This window comes from Rhinichthys klamathensis, unplaced genomic scaffold, assembly GCF_029890125.1.
Source record: "Rhinichthys klamathensis goyatoka isolate OS25496 unplaced genomic scaffold, OSU_Roscu_1.1 h1tg000764l_1, whole genome shotgun sequence".
In the NCBI taxonomy this organism is placed as follows: Eukaryota; Metazoa; Chordata; class Actinopteri; order Cypriniformes; family Leuciscidae; genus Rhinichthys; species Rhinichthys klamathensis.
In genome coordinates, this window is record NW_026607165.1 from 210,392 (window position 1) to 225,945 (window position 15,554).

The 15,554-nt window shown below is 38.4% G+C and overlaps 1 protein-coding gene across 1 annotated transcript in view; it reads right to left on the minus strand.

Annotated features, from left to right (window-relative positions):
- spock2 (SPARC (osteonectin), cwcv and kazal like domains proteoglycan 2) overlaps positions 1-14,725 on the minus strand; it is a 36,693-nt gene extending 21,968 nt beyond the window's left edge. Inside the window, exon 1 of the mRNA XM_056242875.1 lies at positions 14,425-14,725. Coding sequence (XP_056098850.1) covers positions 14,425-14,613 — 189 coding nt within the window. The 5' untranslated portion in view covers positions 14,614-14,725. The remainder of the gene's footprint in view (positions 1-14,424) is intronic.
- Positions 14,726-15,554: the final 829 nt, after the last annotated feature.

Consider the following 15,554-nt stretch of genomic DNA (forward strand, 5'->3'; position numbering starts at 1 on the left):
CGAGGCTATCTGTCTCACTATCGAATGGAAGAAGGGAAGAGTATACAGAGGGGGAAATTACATATACTTTCCTTAACGAAGGACATGTTAATGTTAATATTATGAATCATTATTAACAGCTCAAATGTCATCCAAAATTTGACCACATGTGGATGCGTAAACCCAACAATTTGTTGTCTTTGAAAGCATAAAGACATTTTAGAGTCAACAGCACTTGAGACAATCTAGGAAGCAGTCCTCCACAGATGAGCCTCTCCTGTATCCGGAGTCAGCTCATCTTTGGCCTGCCTTGAGTGAAGGCTGCCAGGACTATCCCTCAGAGGATCTTGGTCTCATCAAAAACACCACTGAACGCATCAACCCCTCCTGTGTTGACTGACAGCTCTTTTATTCCTCATATGTCTGAAATGTTATCGGGCATGTCTGCAAATGCACTCTGTAAATTTATCTTTGATTTGGAGGCCCTGATAACACCTGTGCATGTTTGTATGACATACAAGCATTTGATTGGCACATGAGAAGAAGATAAAAAGTGATACACACGTGCGTGTGCGTGCGTGTTCAAGCAGCAGTTGGCGGGTGAACTGGATCTGTCTTTTTCACTCATACTTGACAGTTACATGCCATATGCACTATTGTGCTCCTCTGTTGCTGCAGCTATGAAAACATCTGCGACAGAAACACGGCACAAAGGCATCAGGGAACACAAATCTAACGTATTTACCTTTCAATTCATATTTTTCACATGATGTCAACCTTATATGAACGCCCACCTGGAAGGCAAAACAATGCCTTCCTCCACTGTCCGACTGTTATTTTAATCAGCTTTTTATTAAGTACTAATATAGTGACGATGTTAAAAGATCAAATTTAGTATGCACCTTATTGATGATGCAATTAATATTATGCACGTTAAATGTTATCCCACAGCAAACCATTATAAAGAAAATGCGTAATTTATTAAAGCTGAAGTCCGCAGTTTTCCCTCTTTGTCGCCATCTCTGTTCGAAATCTGCAATTGTAGTAATTTGCGGAATTATCAACTTTACGTGAGTTGTACCTCGGCACGGCACAGCGCGGATGAATCCAATGTTTTGAGGAGAACGTGCAGCTGTCAGTCACCGCGCCGGTGTGGATACTGTCATTCGCAATCACATGTTCTACTTTTTGGAAGTATGACCAACATAAGAATTTTCATTTTTCACCCTAAAATGTCATCTGAACAAGTAAGTAACATCCACTTTTGTTCTGACCAACTAACTGAAAAAAAGCATTGCAGTAAATCGCGCTGATTAAATCTAACGATCGATTATAATATCATGTCAAACCGTGCAAATTATACTTTGTTCTCAAATTGTTCATGTTAAACATCAGCATTGCGTGACTACATTTAAAGCCCTTCAGATACTTATCCTTGTTTTCGCATGGGCCCGGTTGCAGTCTCTTTTTCCAAACTCTCAGTCCAAAGTCTTTTGCATTTTACAGCGGGCGAATCTGTTGTCACTGGTGATTGTCGTTTGAACCCTTCTGGATCTGCCATCAAATTGATAAGTTTAATTATATCAAGTGCTGTGAGAAAAGGCTATAAATTCTCCACCTCCAACATCCTCACACGCAATATAGCCTACTAGCCGAGACTCCTTCTTTATGTGTACAGATGTGACGCAATGACGCAAAGACATGCTCGAATTTCCCGCGGAAATCCACCAGTACCACTGGAATTAAAAACATTATTACAAGCTTACCGTTTTGAATCGAGCTAAGGCAAGCAGAGAGTTTTGAACACTGGCTGGTTATGTACTTGCTCAAAAATTCGGAATTCGGCCCGAACCCAGAGTACCCCCCGTATGTAAATGGTTAGGACTAGAAGAGTGGAGAAGGGGTGGTGGAGGGATGCTGCTAAACTGTCAATGGATTGAGGTGAGACTGCTGAATCTATTTACACCTCTTATCATTGATTGCTGAGTGCTCTCCACCCGTGTTAATTATCTGAACGTGCTCCTCCCGAACTTTGTTAATAAAACATCATTTAGTGGGTTACGTTCATGTTATGGGCTCATCTTATTGTCTATAATATGCGTCATCAATAAGTTTACTGTTTTAATCACGCTGTCTTAATACATTAAGCTATTTTAACAGCGTTATTATTCGCCGAATATCCCGATCCACAATGAGGAAGCGCACATTTCACATTCAAACACACATCTCCCAAAACACGGCATGTTGCAATCTGTGACGAAGCAGAGGCCGAGCCAATAAGCGTTTGATATCACTGCGTGATAGTGTGGGATTTGACGTTTAATGTCGCTGCTGAGAATAGAGATGAAGATTGCAGAATAAAGGCTCGAATTTGGGTCTGCTCCTCACAATCGTATGGATTATAAAGATCTGGATTACAGCGCACAAATAAAATGTATTACTTTTGTGAATTTATGTTGCATTTTTGGTGTATTTTATGGTTCTGTTGTTAGTCATAGCATAAGACTATCCGGAGAAAATGTCTTTTGAGTCCCACGGCAAACAGAATAAATATTACATGATGTAATAAGTAATAAATTGTACACTCAATGAGCTGAAGCACTACTGAACAACAATCTTCATCATGTGATTGAAAAAGTCATTCTACTATATTTCATTTTAGGAGCCAGCCCTTGTCACTATTTTGCCTGACAACCTGCTTTCAGCGTGTGACCTCTCACCTTGTTGTCTCTTTAATTTCATGTCATGCCTTGTAACCTTAAGGGGATTCAAGTTTGGCTGTCTCTATTTTGCCTTTTCTGTTTCCACACATACTAGAGATTTGCTTTGACAAGTTTGGCATGCTCAAAATTACTCATTGTTGGAGGCTCACAGAAAAGCAGCCTTCCATAATTGATTAAAGCCGGATGGACCCTGGTGGTAATGACCTCACAATGGCCTCACACCCACATATTCATCACATCCCAGTGTTGCTGGCAATCACGCAGGCTCCTTACGGTTCATAAACACCCCAGGCAGTGCATGAAGCTGAGGGCCCACACATCTATTCCTTTGACTCTGAATCTAATCGGTCGTGTTCCACAAGCTAAAAAAATCAAGGAAAAAACAGATACTGTATTATATCGGAAGCTTCCAAACTATGTTTTCACTGTCACACCATGGCTATAGCTGACAGGCAAGTACAAGCCTCCCACTTGATTTATGCATAGGGCCTTTTCCGACTGGGCTTTTCAGATTAACCGCACACGGGAACATCAAAAGCTTCACTAACAGCCCCCCCCCCCCTCCTCCTTTGACTGTGAACATCCTTGCTTTCCACATGTAGAAAAAACTCTGGCCTGCCATTCTGTAAGGGTTTTTGTAGAGCCAAGAGCGGCAGGCAGATCCTCCAGGAAAGAACTCCAAAGAGAGTGCTGATTTCTCAGTGAGAATGCCCTAAGAGTATTTGTCACTGACTCATGCATTTAAGTGAAAACATATAACTGAGGGTGAATGCTTCATGGTGACTTTTATTACAGCTATCTTTATTGAGACGCATAAGAGGTTACCATGTGCACTTTGATGCATGAGACATTTAACAATTTGACTTTGTGACGCCTGACTCATTGTAAACAGATGAAGTGATCCATCTAGCACAAATGCCCAGCAGATCCGCAGCACTGTAATACTCTATAATGGATAACACACAGATGGACAATGAGATCACATTATAATTTTAACAACTTCAGCAATTTACACATAATTTATCATGATAAATCATAGTTTGCCAACTTGTGCCCCAGGTTGGAACATGAAGTGCTCAAGTAGCTTATACAACAGTTCAATAAACAAGAAGATAATATTGAGTAAAGTATGGTGTAAAGTATTTGCGAAAATGTAATTAGCTGCTGTACAGAATCTTTTTGGTTACTTAGTTTGTACTTTGACTGAGTATCAAAGATGTTAGCAACATTTCCTCTCCACTTGACTACATTTTTAAATAAGTACAGTATATGTACTCTTTACTCAAGATATACATTTGTAATGAGTAATGCAATTAATGTAATGAGTAATGCAATTGCTCATTACATTTTGCATGTGACCAAACTTTTTCTGCATACGTTTATTTCTGCTACAAAAGCTGCAGCTGGTGATGAGGGCGAAACCAGCACGTCCAGTGCAAGTTGGCTTTGACTATTTCAATTAATTTTATTTTTTGAACCCTTGAGCTTAACAGAGACTTGAACGTTGACGTTTGAGAGGCTGTTGTGTCGACCTTGATTTATCGCAATATTAAGGTGTTTGGCTTTTCTCTTTTTTTTTGATTTTAGAAAATAAATAAAATACTAATGCATATTTTAGCCTACATTCAGGTAAAATTAAGTAATGTTAAAATCAGATACTCAAACACTATGGGCCCTAAACACCTGGCGCAATGCGGTGTTCTTTGCTAGTTTCAGCCTGACATAGTTATCTTTTTCACGTCCTGCGCCACGTTGTTTAAATAGCAAATGCATTTGCACCTATTTGTGCGCCCATTGGCGTGCTGCTCTGAAAACGAGGTGTGTTCAGGCGCATTGTTGGCGCGTTGCTATTTTGAGGCAACTGAAATAGACTGCGCCATTGACCAACAAAAACCTGTCAATGGCACAGTATTATTATTTTTTATTTAAAGGGCGCATTAGTAATATGCGCCTATAGGCGGGTGCACAACGCGCGTACACTCTGCTTGTTACACACACAGGCATGAACAGCAGACCACAAACTAGCCAAATATTAAAATTAAAAGGATTACAACGTAAAAGTCTAGCGGCACGCTGTTGTTGTTTCGTTCAAACATTATGGACCATGGCAAGTAGACTTGGGGACAAAAGGAGAAATAAAACGAGGATCAATATCGGCATGGCGTTTTCGAGATGCCGAGAGCTCCGCGTCCGTGACAAACTTCGACTTGACAGAGCTTCACTACTTGACAGAGACGCCGCTCTTGCATATTTATTAGACAGGTGAATTTTATATAGCTCAACATGATGAAATGTTAGAATATGATCAGTATGTTTTTTCTAATGTTGATCTAGCTTATTGCTAGTCTCATACAGACAAACTAACACATAGAATAACATTATAACTTTCAACACACTAAAATGCAGTTTAGTATGATAGTGTAGACCAAGTGAAACAGAGCTGCTTGACCTCACAATTTTACTTTGTTACATAAACTGACCAGTTCGAGTAGTAATTCAGCACTTGCGGGTAGTTCAGTAGAATAAAATGTTTCAGTAGAATAAAATGTCCTCATTCCTTTATATCCGCGGGACTCGCGTGTGGCGCTGATATCTGTCTCATCATAACATGAATGTATTCACTCATCCATAAACATTATTTCCCATAAACATTATTAGATCCATCGGCAGTTCCATAATTCCGCTTATTCACTGCGTCATAAATCTACGCCTTTGTATTGTAAAAGGTTAGCGACCCCTAGCAGCGAAAAAAAATTGCATATTGTAGCTTTAAGAGAATAGGGACAATCCTTTTAGATGCGCGGACCATTTGTCCCGTCGTTAAACTAGCAAAAGTGGATTCGGACACGCCCTAAGTGCACTTGCACCATTAAAATAGGGCCCTATGTCTACACTGTATGCGACCGTTGACGCAAGAGCCTGTCTACACCGGACCCGACAAAGCGAGCTTTGCAAATCCATTTATCCTTCCTATGAGAAGTATCGCGAGTACTTGGACTGGAGTACGTCATAAATAGAACAAGACATCAGTTTATTGTCACGGATTTGTTGTGTCGCGTCGCACTGCGCTGCAACCAGTGTATACATCACCACTGATTATAATGGGTTTTATTGTCTTTTGTCACATCGCGCCGCTCGCGTCTGGTGTAGATATTTTACAAATGTTTAGCCGGTGCAGACTTTTAATCATGTGGTATTGGAATAGGTAACTTGTAATTGAGTCGCGTGTCGTTTTTGAGATGCCGAGAGCTCCACGTCCGCGACTAACTTGGACTTGACAGAGCTTCACGAGTCACGACTTGACAGCTTTATTAGACAGGTGAGCAAATGTACGTAAAACAAATCAATGTTATATAACGTTAGCTCAACATGATAAAATATTAGAATATGGTCAGTATGTTATTCTAATGTTGATCTAGCTTACTGCTAGTTTCGTATAGCAAACGAACTAACATGTAGTATAACATTATAACTTTCAATACACATTTAAATGCCGTTTAGTGTTTAACGTTAGACCGAGTGAAGCAGCGCTGCGTTCCCTCTCAAGTTTAATTCGTCTAATAAACTGACCTGTGTGAGTAATCCAGCACTCGCGGGTAGTTCGGTAGAATTAAATGTCCTTATTCCTTTATATCCGCGGGACTCGCGTGTGATATCTGTCTCTCTAGCAATCGCCACCTGCTTCATACCACTGTAATGTTAAAAAACATGAATGTTTGCACTCATCCATAAACATTATTAGATCCATCAGCTTGACAGCAAGTCCCATCATTCAGCTCATCACTGCGTCATCAACCTACGCCTTTGTTATTGTTGGAAACTGCGCCCTCTTGTGGCGAAAAAAACCTACATATTGGGCCTTTAAGTATGGTTTTCAGGTACTCTACACTACTGGAGTAAAGGCAACGGTAGCTATTAAGATAACTACAACGATAACTATATTAGCGTTCACATCGATTCATGATAACATTCTGTTTATTATATGCGCACTCTTCAGTTATGTTGTCTGATGCATTAAAAGCTTAAGCTCCATAAAGTTGGGGGGATTCTGATTAGAACGATTATTAAAAATATATAGTTATAGTGATCATCCTTGGTGTGAACGGGCCTTAATTTAGACACAATTCCAATTTAAGCCACAGTCAAATCAACTGTTGTAGTTACGAGTCAACATACATTCATTTCAGAGTGTTTGAACGAATCGGTTGAGTGAATGATTCATTGACTTAATAAGGACAGTCACCTGTTTCATTCCTAAATGACTGATCTGTAATTTTGAACAAATCAGTAGAGCGCATGCCTATTCACCTTACTTTTAACATCAGATATATATTATAACTTGTGTGTGCAAGACTTCCGATGTCATCCACTTCCAGTTATTTTTAGCTGTACAAAACAGCTCTTTATACTGCTTGATATTGCAAAGTGCAAACTGGTATTTCTTTCCATAATATTTTAATGTATTAAGATAATTATAAGCACACTGGTTTGTAGCATAAATAGCTAACTTCGCTTTGCAAAATAGGGTGAATAATTATAGTTATAGTTATCATCCTTGGTGTTCTATTGAGGTGAATGTAATTTAATATATACAACAGCTAGTTCCAGTCCTCAATTTTGATTTTCATCTTATGAGTGAATCTAATCACCTTATTTCGTGAATAGATTCACTCATAAGATGTTGGTCTTACTACTTTTGTAACGGCACTCGGAAAATCAAAATCGAGGACTGGAACTAGCTGTTGTATATATTAAATTACATTTTTTAATAGTTTGGGGCAGAACTATGGTAGTCAGACCAATAGCAGATAGGCAGTGCAGAAATGATATAACACACATTAGACGAAAATTTAGATTTTTCTCAATGCAAATTAGAGTGTCAAATTATCTCCAATGTGCCCAGAAAAACTGCTTCAGTCAGTAATGTTCAATCTTCTGGCCTCTTCAGCGTCAATAACACTCCAACCGACTCTTAGGAACCAACTGACAGCTCTGAAAGTGAGGGAGAACAAAACAGCACAGGCAAGTGCTGCCTTTAAATGAGCAAACCTGACACTAGAAGCAGTCAATAAGGCTTCCTCTGCTTGAGAACGGAAGAAATGAAGGACTCAAATGCTGGGGGTTATAGGAGAATACAGGCTACATTACCGCTGGAGGCAAAATTAACTTAAATGGGGTTTAAAACAATTAACTTAAATTAGACATTTTTAAAAAAAAAGTACATTTCGAATAAATGCCACCTTCATCAATGATGAGCAGTCTTAGGGGGCAAAAATTACAGTCATTGTTGTATTTGTAACTGGATGCCCAGAACAAAAGCCTTTTATAATTCTGTGGTTTTAGTAAGTCAGCTTGATCTTCAGAGAACACAGTGTTTGGTACCCAAACTCCCAGGGGCTGCAGGAAACAGCCAAGAGAGTGACAGAAATGTAAGATAGCACTCGTTCCTTTGCACATATTGGAAGGAAAAGGACATCTTAAAAGAGCTGTAAGATCCATTTCATGCCTCAAACTGGACCAAATTAGCCTGGGTATGCCACTCACGGCACCTGCACTTTCCAGATAAAAAGTCTAATTCAGCAAGAAAGGCCCAGACCCCAGGAGCAGAATGATGAAAGGCCAGTTTCTCACCACTCAATTAAAGCCCACCTACACTCCTGGTCTATAGCCAAGACACTCTGCTGCAATGCCCTCACTCGCTTTTCTCAACACAACAGCCATTCTACCGCACTCAATTTCCCCTGTCTCGCAGGCCCGCGACAATCCAGCCTGTTGAGTCTCAATTCGGGCTGAGAGTGACAAACAGATGTGCATAAACATACATCGAGTTCCAAAAAAAGCCTAATGTTTTGCATTTGAGAGCACTGAATGCTGATTTATCATGGCTTAATGGGGTATTTGGGTGTATCATCTTAAACTGCATTATCCGTAATTATGGACCATATGCTATCTCTGGCAGTTGTGAGGACATTCCCACCACCAAGAGGAATCTTGATGGACTGGAGCTGTGATGGGCCAGCAGAGGTTCTCTGCAGATGCACATCCATTCGGCTAGTCAGATGAGATCACTCACTGACAATTTGACAGCCAAATATCGATGCATTTGCATACTGTCAGGTTATTTTAAACTACGTTCATCAGCGACAAACACAAACTTGCTTAGCGGTGCCAAACGAAGCCTTCGACAGAGTTCTGTCCAAAAAAGAGACTAATGCATTCAACATTTAATCCACAGAGAAAATTTCATAAATTAAGAAAAAGACACATCTAAAGCAATCACAAAGAACAGGCTTCCTCCACCCACCCTGAATGGAAAACCATTTTCAGTGTAGGCTCGAAACATTTTTCCTCATTAAAAATGTAGTGGCGGAATAACAGGTGCAAGCCGACACGGTGTTCTGGAATGAGGGAAAGCACTGATTTTTAATGAGCTTCTTCTACATTGTGAAGGGGGGGCGGAGAAAGAGTGGGTTTTCCAGCCACTGTATATGGTTGTTTACTTTCTGTAGAATAGATAACAGATTCACTCCTGGTTTCTCTCTTTAACAGTTGATGTGTGTGGGGTGCAATCAGAGCCATTTACTCTCAGCAACTCTAATAGTGTTAACAGATAATGAATGTGAACATGTCACTCCACAAGATGTTTATTAGCAAAAAAAAAAAGTCTAGCGAGCAAATGTGCACTGAATTGATCCATTATATCATTTTTTTACTCTCTTGAATTATTCTTTATCATATCTCGTTTATATGTAGACCATAATCTTGGGAAAATCTGATATATAGCTCACTTCAAAATTAATGTGGCAAAGGCAATGGTGAATATAATTGTGTCCAACGGGGATTTGTCATTTTAAACTGCCCAGTCTATTACATTGTTGCATATTTGGTCTTAAATACTGAGCATGAAATAAGATTTAATTTTCCACTTGTATGGAAATAGATAAGAGAGCATGACAAAAGTGGTACTGATTCTAGTCTATGTCAGCAGTCAGAATTGATCAAATTGTAATGTAATCATATCTAATGCCGCTACTGTTATTATTTTTTTTTTAAAGTGAATAACTCAATGTGAATAGAACTTGAAGTATTATACTTTGGAAGTCTCAAAAGTATTATAAACCAATCAACCAAATGAAAACTTTTATGTTGAATGACTTTTTAAATGGACCTCACTCAATTTGCTATAATGAGAATCTGACATACTTCACTAAGATTTCCAGATGGGTGCAAATTATAATGTGCTGCATTAGGGGTGTAACGGTACACAAAAATCACGGTTCGGTACGTACCTCGGTTTTAAAGTCACGGTTCGGTACGTTTTCGATACAGCAAAAAGTAAGAAATGCCAGAGAAATTTCCTATTTGTTAAAAGAAAAAATATTTTTTAAATAAGTGTGAGTTTTCCTACATCTTGAAACTTTCAGGTTTATAAATGGGGGTCATCTTTGAAGGATGAATAAATAATGTTTTGGTCATCACATTAAAAATAACATTTAAATATATGAAGAGTTCAGATGCAAAAGCCATTTGAAATTTTCTTCTAGAATGATCATTTTTATCAAGCTTGTATATTTAAGTTCAGTGATTTCACTTAAATGGCAATGAAGATTACCTATTAATTGTCATTTGAGTGAAATTACTGAACTTAAATATACAAGCTTCATAAAAATGATCATTCTAGAAGAAAATTTCAAATGGCACTTAGAGGCGTTTGCATCTGAACTCTTATATTTATTTATATAATATTTGAGGTTTGAAGTGCTGGAAAAAGATGTGTGAAGTACTTGAAAGCATTTCACTATTCCAGCCAAACTGGTTACAGTGAGTGTTACTGTATTAAATCCATGGTGAATGTTGCTGGTCTGTGGACGTAAAGTATTACTAGTTCATTCACGGCACAATGTTTCTCCTGGTGTCCACGTCAGCGCTGTTTGATCTAATAGAGATCTACGGTTAATAACGGAGAAATGTGAATGCTTCTCACTAGATCTCGCAGCGATGTTATTACTTCAGTGGCGAATTCAAATGTTTTCTTTACTGGATCTTAGCGCTGTGTTGTAACACTGTCGCTTGATCGAGATCGGCTCGCGCTGCACAGATGTTGCTGGTCCGAACTGATAAATGATCCGTGAAGCACATAATGAGTAACGCAGTTTCGTTCCGCTTTCATTCCGCTTGCCATTTGATGTTGCGCAACGTTGTGGTGGTCGCGCCAGCGCGAATTTTGTCAGCAGGAAAAATGGTCCAAGGAATCGTTCGGTTTGAATGCGTACCGAACCGGAAGCATCGAACCGAAACGGTTCAATACGAATACATGTACCGTTACACCCCTATGCTGCATGTAGCCTTGCACTAACTATTCTCCATAGACAGGATGTTTTCAGATGTCAATGTCAACCAATGTCTCAATGCAGTACTCACGAGCGATCACACACCCGACCCCGAAGCGCGCGCACAGAAAGCTGCCTCTCAGACAGCATGTGATCTTGAATTCAGATCTCTTTTGCAACTTATTAGACTTCAACGGTCAAATACACACACAATTATGTCAAAAAGCCCGTCTTGGCGAATATTCACGTAAACGCAGTCAGTTATAACTTGAATGTAAACAGTTCGAAATCGGATGTGTGTCAATAGGATCAATGTATGTCAATCCTTGCATTTCCTGTTGCTGCCATTAATGTTAATCAAACAACAAAAGAAAAAAAATCACTCACTGCTCTTGACTGAATAACTTTAGTAGCTTTAATAAGAATCAGTGTGTATTTAATTCATAGTGAAGACTGTGCAGTGCATTAGTTTTTCAATTTGATTACTTTAGTCAATTTCTGTATTATTTCTTACTTGAATGCTACCATTAAATAGACCTATAAGTCAAATGAGTGACAAGTGAACGTTTTACCATCTGAGTTTGACAGGGTAATTAAGGTCAATAATAACTGTTTAACTCGGCTTTATACTTTTAGCTAACTTACTAATGTTACAAAGATCTAAATATAACCGTATGCTCAGCTATATCACTGGTAGTTTCTCACCATAGGCCTGTGTGGTTGCAATGGCATGTGAAATTTTATTTTATTTTTTTAAAGGGGAGGAAATACTCAATCAAATCTCATTACATAATCTCATGTATCTAAAAAACTACAAATGATAGAATCAACCAAAAATGGAATGCAAAATGTATATGAAATATTAATGTCATGGGCTTTTCATGTTCTGCTGCTTTCATCAGTGTTCGCGTGAGTTATATCATTATTCTGCTGTGAGAACCTCAAAGGACTTTGAAAGCCAACATCAATTTGGATTATTTGCCTTTGTGACAAGCAACACTTTAAAAATGAAATAAGCCGAGTTCAGAGAGAGATTAACTTTCAGGATCTACATCAGTTCCAACTCTGTCTCTGATCAAAGATAACAGATGACTGTTAAAAAGGTACTGAACTGTGTCAGAGGGCCTGTCGCTGTCTCTGGTGCGAATCCTTGCTATCTCAATTTTTTTTCAAGCACTAGCATGTGTTTACCATCATATAAAACCATTCATAAATGCATTTTGATATTGATTCTAATCAGGGCTGTACAGTTCGACATATATGTCAAACGTGGTACAAAAAAATCGGTACCACGATAGCACGTGTGCAGTAGTTTTTGCGTGTGTGAAACAGAGCTGCTTGTTTGTGTGAAGTGACAGTTTGTTGTGTGTGTTATTACAGTAGTAATATTTCTTATTTTGTTTAAAAAATGTATTTAGTAATAAAAATTATAATTATTATGAGTCATATCGATATATAAAACCAAAATTTTGGGCCAAATTGTGCAGCCCAACAAACAAGCACAACAATCATATTCCTATGCAGTTGCCTCTGCCATTTCCTCAGCTTCACGAGTAGTAAAATTAGCTTATTTTCGTCTTCCGGTGAAAATGAAGCGGTATTTTCAAGTGCTCAACCAAAACGGATGGACGTTGTTTGGATTGTGATTTGGATTAGTGATGGTATATATAAACAAAAGTGACTTAATGTTAATCCAGAGGTGTTATGTTCCTGCAGTCTGCCATATTTGCACATAAAGAAAATGTTTGTCTTAAAAGCATTTCTTGTTAAGGTTTGTATTTTGTTTGCCCTTTATGGAACACAAATGTCCTTTGTCAGTCACATGCCTGTTTAAGTGATGAACTGCACTACTGGTGGTTGTTTTCAGAGATTGTAATGTTTTATCCTTGTGGTACAATTATGTGGTCTATGCTACAACACCTTCAACCTCTGTAGCACCAGTGCTATGTGCATCTTCTGATGTATCGTCTTGTTCAATGGGTCCTGCTTCTGTCATATCTTGCACACAGTGAAAGTTAAAGGGAAAAAATGCTTGTTTGTATTGTATTAAACATTCACTATAAGGGACTTCCCATCTGTGCAATGACATGACAACCCAAACAAAACAGCTGACAGCATGTCATGGGCCAGTTCTATTCAGTGCAGTTCAAGAAACAGCAGTAGGAACAACCTGCATTTTAATTTGATGGTTAAGCCAGAGACAGTAAAAGGGCTGAGTTGTTTCCCCTAAAAGCTCTTTTGGTTTTCTTTTCTCCCACCAAAACAACCGCTGCATGTGTCGGACAAACATCGCTCCTCTGCTATTCATATGTGTGAGATGGTGTGATCAATATACATTGATTGGAGAATACAGAGTCTGCTGCAGGGCCTAGTTTGAATGTAAGCCACTGATGTAGAAATGCTGTGTCCATCTATTTATAATCCCGGTCTAATTCACACTTAATCTTTTCATTCCCATATTTTGATAAATTCCTGGTTCTCTTAGATGTTTTTCCACGTAATCATTTAAGGAGTTATACACTTAATCCAGTTCTAGAAGGGTAAAAATAGCTGCCAGCCAAACACTGATGGAGATAAATCACAGTTTCTGCTGGCCGGTTTAATGTTTCATTTGGAGCAGAACTCAACAGAAAATAACTGAAGAACGGTATAGGTCACCGGCCAGCTATGAATAAACATGAAGTCCTAATATCAATCATCACTTTACCTAATTCTGATAGTGTTGCACATTCATTATAATCATTGATTTTTGACCATTTTTATGCATGGCCTATTCATAAAGAAATATCATTAAATACAGGATCAAATAACATACCTGTACAGTGACACATGCTACAACATAACCTTTGCGACATTGATCAATCCATAAATCTCCCTCGGAATACATGTGAAGTCCTAATCAATTATTAAAGTTGCCTCTTATTACATCACATCCACCGGCTGGGCAATGAATGACACTCTATGCAATCTGCTTTATACTGTAATCAAACCTATTGTCAATTAAACAAACAACAACAGATGGTACATTGTTACCAATTTCGGCTATAAGGGTTTGACTGAAGATTTGAGCATCTTCAGAGCATTTTACCTGGCTATGCAAAATACATCCAAAGATTTGTCTAAAGTCTTCCTTTAAGCATTTGACTACATTTACAGCATGAACCCAACAGTTCAACCTATTGTATCCCAAGATCTTTTCATCATCTTAAATGCAACTGCTTTCAAAAGAAGATCGATTTCTTGGGGAATGTTTAAGGACTAATGTTGTCTAAGGAAAAACACTGTCCAGCATTCCTAACCCTTCCTGACAAATCTAAACCATCGATATTGATACGAGCTAAAGCAGATAGAGTCATGTAATGTCACCATTCATCGTCTTAAAGACAACTCACATCTCTGAAGCGGTTCCAGTGCTTGATCTTGCGACTGTACTGGGAAATGGTGGACAGCCACTGTTCATCTTCCATGAAATTCCCCGTTTTCTCCGCTTCTTTCCCGCTCTTAACGTCCACCTGCACGGAAACCCGTACGAGCATCAGCAACGGGACGAGAAGACATCCCAGATCATTCATCCACACCATTTTGTCTGATGTCTCGATTCCTCTGTTTTAAAGGACGAGAGACGGATGCTGAGACTACAGTGAAGTGTGACCTGTTTACAGGATGCGTCTTCCCTCTATAGAGAGAGAGAGAGAGAGCGAGAGAGAGAGAGAGGGGGGGGGGCGAGATGAAGTGCTATCAAGCTTGTCAGTAAATGCACGTTCGGAATTTCATTAAATTCAGTTATTTTCACATTAAATACTCATTCGGGATATCAGTTAGCCCATAACCACTGAGAACTGAAAATAACCATATGACAAAATATGCCACACTTTTCCCTGCCAATTGTTTTTCAAATAAAAATACTTCCATTTAAAAATTAACGCAATATTAGCCTACTATATGTTTTTAAAACAAATGTAGTATTTCATGGCATCTGTTTTTTTTTAATAAAAAAAAAGACATTAAATCACTACATTTGTGTTAAGAATGTAACTAGAACTAATGGTGGACTAATGGTGTTTAAGGAATAATGGTAACCTTGTAATTTACATGATCCATAAAACCAAATATCCTGCACAATTCAAGACTTTGTTTATACTTTGTTTAAGACTTTAATTCGCTACCTCTTACACTACGTAATACCTCATCTGTGGCTACATTCAAGACCCAGTTAAAAACATATCTATTTAACATGCATTTTGGGTAATGTGATTATATGTAGGCCTATCCTATGTGACTGTAATACTTATGTGGGTGTCTAAATGTATTGTAATGTACAATGTAAAGCGACCTTGAGCTTTGGAAAGGCGCTATATAAATAAAACTTCTTCTTCTTCTTCTTCTTCTTCTTCTTCTTCTTCTTCTTCTTCTTCTTCTTCTTCTTCTTCTTCTTCTTCTTAATTTATCACATTAATAAAAAAAACATTGAAGAAATTATAAAAAATAGGCTAGATAATATCTTTAGCCTATAGTCTATTCC